Genomic DNA, 14581 nt, shown 5'->3' on the forward strand with positions numbered 1-14581 from the left:
GATGAACTTCAAAGAAAAAGATGCTACTATGTCATGATATAGTAGGGGAGAAGCATACACTTGGAAATACTCTCTCCAGGACCAGTGAGTTGGGAAGTTTGGGTATGACAGAAGGTGCAACTCTCAGGCCAGAAATTGTGTTAACGTAGGGATGAAGGACACCAATTCTTAGTGAAAGCCATAAGATGGTAGGAATGTGAGAGGAAGAGGTCTAAAATTAGCAGAAATTTGTTAAATATAATATTAGAAAGCATAGTAAAATGTGAGAGAACATATGTAATGGGAGATTGATGGGAGGGTTAAGGTAAATGGAGATGTGAGAGCACACATCACTTGCTAGCAACAGGTATTTGCTCTTTGGCCATTGAGGATTTAGTACCATAGGCATGGGAAAGGTAATGGGGAGAAAAGGAAGAAATCTGCTGATGAATTTAGGCAAACAGAATGTTCAAGGCCTCTATAAGGTGTTTGGCTTTTCTTGTCTTTCGATACTGGCACAGGTTCCCTATATACATTTTCTTTTTAATTTCTGTCTCTGAACTAGATGAAATTACTGTCACTTCTGTCCCTCAGAGCGGGACTAGCTAGCATGGTTAGAGAGAGTGTGAAGCAACTACAGTGAGCTCTCAGTTGTTTCGCTAGGAGGAGTAAGACTACCTGTTAATGGCTTTTTGGCCCTATCCCTTCCAAAGTTTTGGTTTAGGATACTGAAACAGAGGTCATGGTATCAGATAGGGCAGCTGATTTTAGGACTGTAGTACCTATGTCCTTCGGTCGATGGACCCCCATCCTGCATATCTGCTGATACAGCTAAAACCACAGAATGTTCTGAGCAAAAGCTCCAGGGAAACATCCTGTTTCCAGGGCCCCTGAGTATGTCAACACCATCTCCAGGGCGACATCCACTCGGTCTCCCCATAGCACCAACCCGAAACCCGGAGATGTATATAAACTCCACCCTGACTATGCTACGGTGGAACTCTCGCTGAGGTCCCCTAGCATGCTAGCAATAAAGACTTCCCTTTACTTGAATTGCATTGTCTCCGCATGCTCCTTTGGTGGTCATTCACTTGGACCCTAACATTTAGGGGCTTGTCCTGGGATGGATGTGACCCCCTGAGGGCCATGGGGACAGGGGAAATTCTCTCCCAGATTTCGTGGCTACTTCCCAGAGGTGAGCAGTGTGACTGTGCATTGTGACTGGTTGCGTGATTGTGGAAGCAAGTCAATTAAGACGGGTGGGAAGGGAGTCATCGGAAAGCTTGGAGACAGAAATACGGAACTTCAGAAGGTTGGAGGTATTCTGTCCCCAGGGGAACAAAGGGGGAGTCCAGGGTTAGAGTCTCTGGCGGAATTAGATTCCAGGAAGACCTGTACTGAATGCACTACAGACACAGGGCAAGTAAAGGAACATTGGGTCTTTTTAGAAGGACACCAGGAAAGGCGGGCTGGAGCCCTGAGCGAGCTCCAATCCCACTCTAAATTCTGTGTGGCTTTACAAAAAGGATATTTTGTCTGTCTCTGTCTGTCCTTTGTGTAATTCTTCCCTGGCCGAACATGGGCCAGAACCTGTTGGTCCCCCTGAATTCGGTCATGAGCCATTATCCTGATTTCAAAGAAAAGGCACTAGCACACTAAGATAAATAGCATACCAAGATAAATAGAAGCTATGGAACATAGTGAATCAAAGGAAAGAAAACTAATTATTGAAATGATTAAGCACAGTAAAGAGCAGCTAATTATGATTCAGAGATATAGTGATCTTGGCTGGGACCTTCTCCTTTGGGTTGAGCGGCCCTCAGCGGCCCCCCTCCCTCCAGGTATTTTTCTCTCTCTAGGAAGATAGATTTAAGACTACTTCATTCATAGATAAGGCAATCTTTTAGAAAGGGCAAACTTAAAGTGACCAGAAATTTTTTTCTCGCGGCCCTGCCCCCCTTTCAGAAACAGCTGGCTACTCTCTCTTTTTTTGCTTCAGTTAGAAAAACCAGTTATGTCATAGTTTTTCTTTCCCCTTTGCAAGGAGCCCAATTGGTGATGGCCACAGACAATGTAAAAAGTTTTAACAATTTTCACTTAGTTAAATCAATCTTTCCAGCAATGTGGCATACCTGGAATTATTCAGGCAGGTATCCGAGTCCCACTTCATAGAAAAGTGAAGAAGCAAAAGTGTATTTATTTTAGAATATCTATTGAAGCATGAAAAAAGGTAATTAAGAAATGAAATTCATCATATGTCAGCTAGCTCCTTGCTAAGAGTTAACCCTTTTCTGACTCATTCTTTTTCACAGAATTCTTTAGTCATGGAGATATGAATTGTAACAATTGATCTTTTGCCAGGATGAAAAGAAGAATCCAGCTTATATAATTTATGTTTTATATTTGTCAGAATGTGTGTGATATGCCCAGGAAATGTGTCCTTGATCAGTCTGTGTGTTATATGTTGTTTGTCTGTGATCACAATGGGAGGGAAAAATAAATCCCTCTCTCTCTCTCTCTCTTCTGCATTCGTTCTGGAGGAATGGGGAAGACAGATATAGGTGTTTGAGAAATTCAGAAAATAACATCTTAATTTCTGAATGTCTTAAACTCTAAGATAATTTAATTGGTTAAAAGAAATCTTATTCTCTGCTCTTATTAAGGCAAGAGTTAAACAAACTAATCTGTCAAACATTTCTCCTTCCATTTCTCACTGGACATGAGAAAGGGAACATAGAAAACAAAAGACAGAAAAAGGGACAAATTTGATCTCATCACCAAATTCTATCAAAAGGTTAAGTACTGAGATATATATCTAATGAAAATTACAAAAGATTCTAAAATGCAATCTAAGAAAAACTTATTCAGACACAAAGCAATGATTCTGAATTGTATACAGAAGTATAAAAGTGCAGCTTAACTTTCCTAGCTAGCCAAAAAACTATCAGTCTTGCTCAGTGCTTAACCAAGAGTGAAAAAAGGTTCTTTAAACAACCGTGAATTCAACCTAACATTAATCACACCGATGTTAGTGAAAATTTAACTTAAAGATTATTAGAACAATACAATTGGCTTACATTTCAAAATTAGACCCCTTTAGACAGAGACTGGTCCATGAGAAAATTATATGTTGATCATCCACGCTGCCCCAGTTCAGCAGGAAGTAGTTATGAGAAGCTAAAAAACATCCCCCATTCTCCCCAAAACTCATGGACCTTTCTCTACCCATTAGAATATATATTTGCTTAGGAATTGAATAGGTACTGATGGTATAGTGTAAATTCATTGACTACTAGTTAAAAAATGGAATTTCAGTTAAATTTAAGAATGAACAAAACTTATACTGAAAAGCTACTAGGACTTGTAGTGTGTGAAATACAGATTTGAATGATCAGACTTAACAAAAATGCTTATCAGACTGAATTTGAGGATTGCTAAATATAAATATAGAGCATATAAGAATTTAATATCAACTCATTAAAAGATGTGATATAATATAAAGAAGATTTTATATGATCAAAAATTTGAGTAAACATATTAGCATGTAAAATTGTTACTCTAAGATCTGTACCATCATATTAAGCAATAGATAAAAATATAATTAACATTAGAGTTTCAAATTTTGGCAATTCAAAAATAATATATGCATTAAGAATCTAGTATATTATGAATATAGAAATTTGGACAGCATTGTAATTTATTAGGATATAAAAATTATTTTAAAAGCGTGTGCGATGTGGGGGCAGCTGGGTAGCTCAGTGGTTTGAGAGCCAGGCCTAGAGACGGGAGGTCCTAGGTTCAAATCTGGCCTCAGACACTTCCCAGCTGTGTGACCCTGGGCAAGTCACTTGACCCCCATTGCCTACCCTTACCACTCTTCCACCTATAAGTCAATACACAGAAGTTAAGGATTTAAAATAAAGAAAAAAATTAAAAAAAAAAAAAAAAAAAAGCGTGTGCGATGTATGAGAAGAAATTCATGATCTAAGGAATAACATGCAATTTGTTTTTTTGAAAAATATTATTATGGGGGCAGCTGGGTAGCTCAGTGGAGTGAGAGTCAGGCCTAGAGACAGGAGGTCCTAGGTTCAAACCCGGCCTCAGCCACTTCCCAGCTGTGTGACCCTGGGCAAGTCACTTGACCCCCATTGCCCACCCTTACCAATCTTCCACCTATGAGACAATACACCGAAGTACAAGGGTTTAAAAAAAAATATTATTATGGGTAAGAACAAACATGTAGAATAGCCTCACGTGAACAGACTGAGAGAGGTACAGTTACCAATCAAATGTGACTTACCAGCCTAGCTCTGTAAAGTGAAAAAAATGAACAAGAAGCTAATAGCAACTATATAACATCTATAGTATTGTTCAAAAATTCAGGTTTCCCTAATTCACCACAATTGGAAACATCAAAACCCACCTTTCTCTGAGCAACCCTAAAAACTAATTGACCTGGTCGAGTCAATTTTCTTGACTCACAGTCCCACTTGGGACAACTGCCAACAATTCCTCCATACTCTCTTTACCTCGGAGGAGGAGGGCGACTGCATTTATGCTGAAGAGCACAGATTGGTCCTTGGCAGTGATGGTCGGCCCACTGCGGATACAACCCGCCTTGCTGCTGTTTTTCCTGTCACCCATCCAGACTGGCATTTCACCTTGGAGGAAGGTAGGGAGTGTCTTTGAACCTACCACCAGACTCTCTTGACCAGGCTCCATGTGGCGGCCCGAAAGCACACTAATTTGGCTAAAATTGAATCTATAGGTCAGCGCCCTGAGAAAACTCCAGTGGCGTTTTTAGAGTGCCTACAGGAGGCATTTAGGATTTATTCCCCCTTAGACCCCACGGCTCTAGCTAGTCAGACCACAGTTCTCTTGGCATTTGTAAATCAGGCAGCCCCAGACATTCGAAGAAAGCTCCACAAGCTGGACGATTTTGTCAACCAGCCCCTCAAAATAGACGAAAAGGTCTTTAACTCCCGGGAAACCCCGGAGGAGCGGGCAGGGCGATTCAGATGGGAGGATCTTGAGCGCCAGTCACAGCTCAAGAGGGAGGAGAAGGAGCGGGAAAGAAAGAGACAGGAAGACCTCCAATCTCGAGAGGACAAATCTAGGAGACAGTTTCTGAAGTGCCAGCAACAGACAATTCACATTCTGGCAGCAGCCCTTGTCCAACTGGTAGTCCTATCTGGTCCAACACTGACCCCTTGCGACCGAGTTGCAAACGCTACTCCAGAAAGGACAGGTTCGGTTCTGCGGCTCCAGCAGCTTTTTAGACCTGCCAGCTGACCTGTGCCGCGAAAGAAGACACCCATCTCAGAACCAGGCTGAACACTGGGAGGTCGATTTCACAGAGGTCAAACCAGGAAAATACGGATACTGGTACCTACTGGTTCTTGTGGACACCTTTTCAGGCTGGCCAGAAGCCTTCCACACCAAGACCAAGACAGCTCAGGTGGCTGCCAAGAAGCTCTTCGAAGAAATCATTCCTAGATTTAGGGTGCCTGTCTCTCTGGGGTCAGATAACAGGCCTGCCTTTGTGTCCAAGGTCATTCAGTCCCTGACTAAGTCCCTAGGGGTCAGGTGGAAATTCCACTGTGAATACAACTCCCAAAGATCCAGCCAGGTGGAAAGCATGAATCAGACCCTAAAAGAAACCTTAGGCTTGGATCCATCTCATGAGAGTTCCTCCCTGAGGAAAGGCCAAATCCAAGAGTGACTCTTTGGCACAATAGGTAATAGGCGCAGTCTGGTAAGCTGAAGGTCCTGAGTTCAATCCTCCAATCCTTGGAAAGGTATACTGGAGTATATGGTATACTGTAGAGGCTTCTGGAGACCAGAAGAGTCATTCAGCTTGGGTTTGGTCTTTCCTCAGGGAAGAACTCTCATGTGACAGATCCAAGCCTGAGGCTATCACCTTCCAGCTAAGTAGACAGGGATCACTTAAATCTTTCTAGGCTACAAGTTTGGGGGCTTCTAGATTTCAGGTTGACTTAACTTTAGTGATATTTTAAGAAAATCACAAAGTGAAACAGGTTTCCAGATCCAAGATATTAAGCAAAACCTACATAGAAATCAAACTTTTCATGGCTAATCACTATTCTTCTACTTTTATCACTTTCACTGATACCAAACTAGCCTTTATTTGCTGAGCTCCCTGGCTTCCAAGCTGGTCAGACTTTTATAAGTCTACTTAGGGCCCCTCCTAGACTGAAGAGTTCCATGTGAGCAGGGACAATGCCTTATCCAATTTTGTATTCTCCCTTACACTGAGTCCGGCATAGTGCAGAGCACAGAACAGATTTTTTTTTTAAATTTTATTAACCTTTAACTGGTTCTAAGGCAGAAGAGTGGTAAGGACTAGGCAATGGGAGTCAAGTGACTTGCCCAGAGTCACACAGCTAGGAAGTGTCTGAGGCCAGATTTGAACCCTGAAGCTCTCAATCCACTGAGCCACCCAGCTGCCCCCATAACAGATTTAAAAAAAAAAAAAACAACAAATAAACATTTGTGGAATGAGTGAATGACTGTGTTATTTAGAATTTCTGGGGTTCTATTTAGAGGTATTAAGCCTCAACATATGTAGATATGTGACAAACTTCCTGTGGACATGTGGGGGACTTTGAAACTACATTTCCCATGGTCCAACGGGTTTCCTGTTTTGGATGATGTCTTCAAGGTAAAGCCCAGCTTTAAATATTGGGAAGTCAGGCTTGACTTCCTCTCTCTTGCTACGCAGACAAGATGAGGGAAGGTAGGGGACGTAATGGCTGAGGCAGCAATTTGAAATTTTTACAGGCGCATGGTCGATTTTATTTTACCAACATGGGCCTAAATAAAATATTAGTTTTCCTCATAATATCAGCCTTTATCATTTTTAATCATTACATGACTCAGAGGCCCCCCACCCCCAACCTATCCTGCTGCCATGATTCTATGCAAAATTGTGAAGCAGGTGAAGTGTGTCCTTAGGGCTTTTCAGCTCCTACTTGATGATACAACCTTGAGATACTCATCATATTTTTTCCAAGAAAAATTTTCTCCTCTAAAAAGACTGAAGACTTATTCACAGTAAAGTGACAACAAAATAAAGTATCGCCTCTCTCTAGGGCAAGATAATAATTAATCAGGAAGAGATTTTTAAGGTATAGTGGGACTCTCTGGAAATCTTGAAATCTCAGATGAGCCTACTCCAGCTTTAGGCTGCTTTGCTTAACAATTAGCTCTGGATCCATATTGAAACTGGGTCTGAAGTGAACCAGTTTCTAAAGATCAGAATGTCATGTTCATATATCCACATGTACTTATATATGCAAATATATGAGATTATTTATGTAAAAAGATTTAAGAGTATTATACACATGTCTATACATATATGTGTTCTTATGTAAAGACATACACTGCCACATATATACAAGGATGAGAATGTGTTGAATTTTTTATTTTGTATCCTGGGCATCTAGTAAAGTTAAGTCTATTCATATACAAGGATATACAAGTACATATATATAGATAAAGATATATATATATATATATATAAACAATAATATATATAGATGATAATAGATATAATTGTTAAATATTGAGCTTCTGAATGATGGGCAGGAACTATACTTGGGGTAAAAAGTACAAAGAGGTGTTACAGTACCATCAATGAATAATGTATAATGATGTAAGAAGTGGGAAATAAAAATGGTTTACAGGTAACTGAAACTCAAGATAGGAAGAGAGAGACAGAGACAGAAACTTTTATTTGTCTTCAATGAGTTTAAGCTACCAGGACTGAGTAAATTGCCTCATGGGGTTGGGATAATGGAATTATTGTCAGGTCTAGAGTTGAGGAGATCTTTACTTTTTAGGAAAGGTAAAAAAGAAACTTTAAATTATAGGCTCATTAACTTCAAATATTGGCAAAATTCTAGAATGTATTATATATTAATATTTAGAAAATTAAGTAGTATTACATCCAGAGAGTTGTAAAATTGTGTACACCACTGCTGGTTGTGTTTCTCAAGGAGATCAGGGAAAAATGAAAAGAACCTATATGTTCCAAAATATTTATAGCAGCATTCTTTGTGCTGGCAAAGAACTGGAAATTGGGGTCCATAATTTGGGGAATGCCTAAACAAATTGTGGTATGTGATTGAGATGGAATTTATAAGAAATGATGACCAGGCTAATTAAAAACAAAACAAAACAAAACTTTGAAAGAACTACCTGGGATAATGAACAGCAAAATGAGCAGAACCAAGAGAACATTATACACAGTTACAGATTTAATGCTTAGAATAACTTGTGAATGTCACCTCCAGAGAATGAACTGAAAAATGGAAACATGAAAGACATAATTTATATATTCATCTCAGTCTCTCAGATGATATATTCTATGATGCAGAGATGGGAGGGATGGAGTGAGACACATGTAAACAAATTCTAATTTTTAAAAAAAGGAAATTAAGTGGTAATCACCAAGGGCCATGAGGAGTTAACAAGAAGAGGGGATGGAATACTAAACTCATTTTTTTGGGGGGGACAGAAATACTAGATTGACACCTCATTAATTCTGCTGTTTCTCTGATTTTATCATTTAGGGGGTGGGAAACTCCTCCCCCCTAAACATATTTTTACTGTATTAAACTAGTATTTTTTGAAAATGTTCTGGATACAAGGTTAGAAACTTTTGCTTTGTAGCTAGCAGAGAACATACCAGGAGAAATTATTTAGAAGCTTCTATATAGCTATTTACTGTGGTAATGACAGGATAGTCAAACCATCGTTATGATTTTTAAAAATTTTTTATAAAAACCTTTTTAGTTATCAGTGTTGTTCCTGAACCAAGCCACTTATTAAAGTAATAAATAAAACCAAGAAATAATAACCACTTTCACAAATTTACCTAATAAGCAAATGTCAAAAATAAATAGTCCATATGATAACTGGTTCACAGACTTAGAACTGTAAAATACTTTAGAGGCCATCAAGTCCAACTTCTTCATTTTACAAGATGAAGAAATAGATATATCAAAAAGTTAAGTGATTTGTTCAGGGTCAGAGGGTTATCATTAAGTGAGGAGGTATCCGACTCCACTTCTAGCACTATGTCCTTTTAGCACTAACCTCCTCTCTGTGAAGTGGAAAAATATATTGGACTTATAAAAATATTTTTAATATGAAAGAACATATTGGTAGCACAGTAGGTAAGGAACTTTAATTTGTTCACTGCTAAACCTGATACAAATAATTTGAGTATAATTTCAAGTCTTACATCACCCATGGATTTAAGAACTCAGATGGCTACCACAGAGATTCCAGATTTAACAATGCTCTCAAATCATCACAAGAAAGAACAACAAACATATACCACACCCCACCAATTCCTTATTTCCTTTTGCCCATCAGAGAGAGAAAAACAAAGAGGCTTAATTTGATTTACAGAGTGAAAAACAACTCTGAATGTACTTTTTGTCAGAGGAGGGGGGCAGTGCAGGGAGTAAAGTTCATCCAGCTGGATCTCATCTATGTGTCATGATTCTCTGTTTAGTTTACACTATTAGACTCAAAAGCTTTGCTTTAATCTTAACTACTACAGTATGCCTTATAGTAGATTCTATCATGTAGCTCCTTGATAGGGTTTCAGGCTTTGGCAAATCCCCATCTTTCAAGCTGTCCATTACCATATGGGTTGTAAATGCATCCAACATTTTTTCATTGGCGCCTGTATCATTATGTCTTGTCACCAATGGTTTCTCTGATTTTCAGTGAATTGTTACATATACTGTGGTTTGAAGCTGATGAGGTGATCTCCTACCTTTATAAATATACAGTCAGTCCTCTTAGGTCCTCCCCATCCCTTTTCTTTTCGCTGATGACCTAACATCTGAGGGGAAGTGAATGGGGAACGTTTTTGGGATAAAAGTAATGCAAGAATAAAATAACAGAAAGAACAAGAGACAGACAGCAAGCTGCCAAAAATCTATACTCACCAAGGCAAGTCTAGAAAAAAGTGGCAAAAGAGTTTAAAGGGCATACCTGATCTGTCTTCATTCTGTGAATCACATCTCCGGCACAATTCTGGGATGGTCTTGAGTGATGTTACAGAGTACTAAATGGGAAACCAGAGGAGAAAAGATATATAAATGATAACAAAAAGGTATGTTAGTTTATTTGCTCAAAAAGTATCAAAAACCAGGATAACAATAGTGATACATATTTCCCTGTATAGAGAGATTCAGATCACCTGAATGATTTGGCAGAATTTTGGGTGCAATTAAAAACACAGAAGTGAACGGAGAAACAAAAGAGATTTCAGTAGTTTGCCTTCATTTCACTCTAGAGTTTTTTGACTATATCTATATTTTTAGACTATATCTCTGGTGTACCTAATCCAATCTAGGTGCTGCTTAGCATTAAGTGTCTGTGTGTCATGCTTCCACAGAAAATAACAATCAAAAGATCAAATGGGAAACTTTTAAGAGTCATTTTAAGTGACATGCCCAATAAAGAATTAGGGTTCCCTATGGAGGATAATGGATAATCTGGACATCCATCTTTGTGTAGATTTCCTATCCTGTCAAACTCCACTATAAAACAACACAAAACAAAACAAAAAGCCCCTCTTCAATAAATGGAAGTTGAGGAGAACTAACATCTATTTAAACTGTTTCATAAGACACATGAAGTTGACAAGAAGGAAATTTCATATTTTCAAGTAGCAATATGACATGCAAGAGCCTGATCTCAATTCAATTCAGTTAAAATTTTTTATTTTTAAAAATATCTATATTCAAAGAACTATGCTAGGTGCTGGGTATACACAAAGATTAACTAAAATACAGTTTTCACCTTCAAGAAGCTTATAATCTAATATAAGTGGGGTATAAGAAATGTGAATAAATATAAGACAAGATAATATAAGAAATGCAAAGGAGAGGTTAAAAAAACATACTTAGAGGAAGGACTGTCACTTTTTGCTGGATAGAGAGACAGAGACAGAGACAGACAGAGAATGAAGAAAGGCTTCAGAAAGGAGATAGAAACTAAGTTTAGTATTGCAAGGTTAACTTTCCAACAAATGGAAATGCAAAATGGAGTGGAATCTATATTATAGCCAAGAGATAATGTCAGCAGAAGAACAGAAACAAAAGAGATGAGATCATTAAGTAAGGGTCACAGAAAAAAGTACAGCATAGTGGTGCATGGTTTAGGGATTGAGGTATCTGTTTATTGACCTTAGAACATTTGAGAAGTCTGTTGTCTTCTGAGGACATAATATCTGAGCCATAACAAATAACCACTCAAGACTTATCAAAACAGATGATTACTACTGATTTCTGGTGATTCATATGGGCACACTTGATACTGCCAGAAGGAACATAAAAAGTACTGCCAAAAATTACAAAGTGTTAGGGAAGGAACTAAAGACCATTAAGGGCACAGGTTGTTATGTTCTTCATTGCTGCCCTTTGAAGGAAAGGGTGCTGAAAAGGGGGAAAAAAATGACTCAGAAAATGAACATTTGTAAATAAGGTGGTATTTGGGAATTGTTTTTGGATTATTAGACCATGGTTTGAAACACAGGGATGACAAATTCCTGGTCAGGGACAGAGTACAAAATAACCCCCCAAAACAAAAAAACCTGGTAAAAATTTTTTTTAAGGTCTTCCTTCCCCACCAGGTATTTTGCATATCTATTCAAAAAAGGCTTGAAACTAAAAAGGACTGGGGTGGTGGAGGTGGGGTTGACTCTGTGTATCTATCAAGATACCATAGAGAATTGGTTATTTGGTTTATTGTCTATACTCAAAGAAGACCAAAATGGGGCACAAATAGCCCAATGAACATTTGGAATGGAGATGTCTCTAAATTTATGGATTTCACATTTCTTTTGAGCTATTGAAATTCTGCATTGCTTATAGAGCACAACATCTTCTTTGAAGCAGGCATGCAATTCAAAACAATCCTGTGTCTCAATCAATACTAAAGTTTTTCAGAGAGACCTTGAAAGTGTCCTTCATATTGCTTTTTCTGTCCTCCATGTAAGATTTTGCCTTTTTGTAAGTAAGCTCTTTATAAAATGATCTTTTAGGTACTTTTGGTATTTGTATAATGTGATCAGCCCATATGAGTTGTACAAAGAGTAAAGTCTGAATGCTGGGCAGTTCAGTTTGAGAAAGGACCTCAGGGACCAGAACCTTTTATCTTTCCAGATGACCTTCAGAATCTTTTTCTAAGGCAATTCAAATGGAAGCAATTCAGTTTCTTAGCACAGCACAGGTAGACATCCAGGTTTCACAGGCATACAACAATGAGGTCAGCACAACAGCTCTGTAGACCTTAAGTTTGGTAAGCAATCTATTACTTCTTTCCCACACGTTCCTTCAGAGTATCCCAAACACTGAAGTAGCTCTGGTAATGCTTACCCCAATCTCATCATCTATGTGCACATTCCTAGAAATATTACCAAGGTAAGTTAACTTATCCACAGCATTCAAAAATTTCCAGTTTGCTATAACTGATGATTCCATGTATGGATGGTATAGTATTGGCTTGTGGAGAACCTATGTTTTCTTGGTGTTCAATTGCCAGTCCAAAATTAGCCCCAGCAGAAGAGAACAAATTCTCTGTCCCTTCTCAGTCTCAGAGGCTATATTGAGTGCACAGTCATTTGTGAACAAAAAGTGAGGTACCAACGTCCCTCCACTTTAGTATTGGCTTGTAGCCTTTTCAAATTAAATAATTTACATCAGTGTAGTAGCTGACTTTGATACTTTTTTCATCATCACTGAAGGTATTCAACATCATGCATGGGAGAAAGCACAGAAACTTATGTCAATTCAGTGGTGACTGGAAAAGCATGAGAACTTTCTCCATAGAGAGGAGGTTAAATGAAGAATATCTGTTGAGACACTCAAAAGTTCACAGGAGACAATCCAAAAACAGTGAAATCTGTGGCCTCAAATTTCCATATGGGGATACCAAAAGGTTAGTCAATAAACTTGAGGACTTAATACAAGAAGACACATTTGATCTCACAGGATCACTGAGGCTTGAGGAGATAAATGAAACTCATGACAGGAGAGCGGCTATTAAAGGGTATACCTATTCAAAGAAATAGCACAGGTAAAATGGGAAGGGTGAATAGCATTGTATATTTAGAAAGTATCCTCATGAGGAAATCTAGAAACAAAAGAGAAGCATGATGAACAGCAATTGGATGAAAATCAAGGGAAAGAAATGATCATTTTATATCATTAAAACTGAGACAGAAACAATAGATGAGAAGTTTTGGAAATAAGCTGACAAGGCTGGTCCAGAAGAGTAATACAGAAGTGACAGAAGACTTCAATTAGCCAGACATCTGCTAAATCTCTCCTCCCTCTCCTTCTCCTCCTCCTCCTCCTCCTCCTCCTCCTCCTCCTCCTCCTCCTCCTCCTCCTCCTCCCCTTCCTCCTCCTCCTCTTCCTCCTCTTCCTTCTCTTCCTCCTCTTTCTTTCCCCTCTCTCCCCCCTCTTTCTTCCCTCTCCCTCTCCTTCTCCCCCTCCCTCACTCCCTCTCTCCGTCCCTCCTTAACCCCTACTTCCCCAGTATCTCTAAGGAATATTGGTGCAAGAATTTTAAATTAAATACTAGCTATGATGAAAAGTGACATCATAAAAAAGATAGAGCTACTTGATTCTTCTTTTACTGTTGTTTTCATTTTCACTTCCAGGGGGAATTGTCTTCACACTGAAAGCAGCTGAACAAAAATGGCTAACAGGAAATTGCTACCTAAAATAAGTAAGATAGTAGAAAAATATCTGTCTTAGATGAATTCAAGTCATCTGGCCTAAAAGTACTAAAAGAACAGGTAGGTGTGGTTGGAGAGCCAACACATCTTTTATTTTTTCATTTAAATTTATGTTTTTTCACTTTTAAAATTATTTGACTTTTTAGGGGCCACTGTCTTAAAATTATAATTTTTTATTCATTTTGTTTTTGTAGAGCCATTGTCAATGATATTTGGAAGAATGAAAAATAGGAAACATGTTACACAACTGGGGAAGGACTAGTACTGTCCTAATTTATCTTTTAAAAAGAGATCAGTCTGCAAATTGTCAGTGAGCTCTATTTCAAAGTATTGTTAAAGAGCTGATGAGAAAAATTCTAGAAAGAAAGCAAGGATTGAAAAGACCCACATGGCTTTATCAAAAACAGGTCAAGCCAGAAATTTCTTATTTCCTTTTTTGACAGATTTACGAAACTATTAGACTAGAGGAATATTGTCATGACAACTTACCTGGATTTTAGAAATGTATTTTATAACATATCTTGTACTGTTCTTATGAAAATATGATAATGTGCTGCATGATAATATAATATCTCTCCATATTTTTCACAGCTGGATTCAGATTTTGTTGAATGGCCAGACTTAAAGAATCATTATTACTGGTTCAGTGTCAAATTGGCTAGAGGTCTTCAATCAAATCATTCAGGGAGCTGTTTTTGGCTCTGTGCTTTTTTATCAGTGACTTGGGTAAAGATGATGTGCTCATCAAATCTGCTGATGACACAAATCTGGGAGGGTAGTTATCAAAAATCAAAAGATCTTGAAAGTCTTAAG

General features: G+C 38.4%; 1 protein-coding gene across 1 annotated transcript in view; it reads right to left on the reverse strand.

Moving 5' to 3' along the window:
- The window catches only part of LOC123250939 (synphilin-1-like), a 164850-nt gene that overhangs the window by 113434 nt on the left and 36835 nt on the right, over positions 1-14581 (reverse strand). The window contains exon 3 of the mRNA XM_044680053.1: positions 10012-10084. Within this exon, the coding sequence (XP_044535988.1) occupies positions 10012-10084 (73 nt within the window). The remainder of the gene's footprint in view (positions 1-10011; positions 10085-14581) is intronic.

This window comes from Gracilinanus agilis, chromosome 1 (genome assembly GCF_016433145.1).
Source record: "Gracilinanus agilis isolate LMUSP501 chromosome 1, AgileGrace, whole genome shotgun sequence".
Taxonomy (NCBI): domain Eukaryota; kingdom Metazoa; phylum Chordata; class Mammalia; order Didelphimorphia; family Didelphidae; genus Gracilinanus; species Gracilinanus agilis.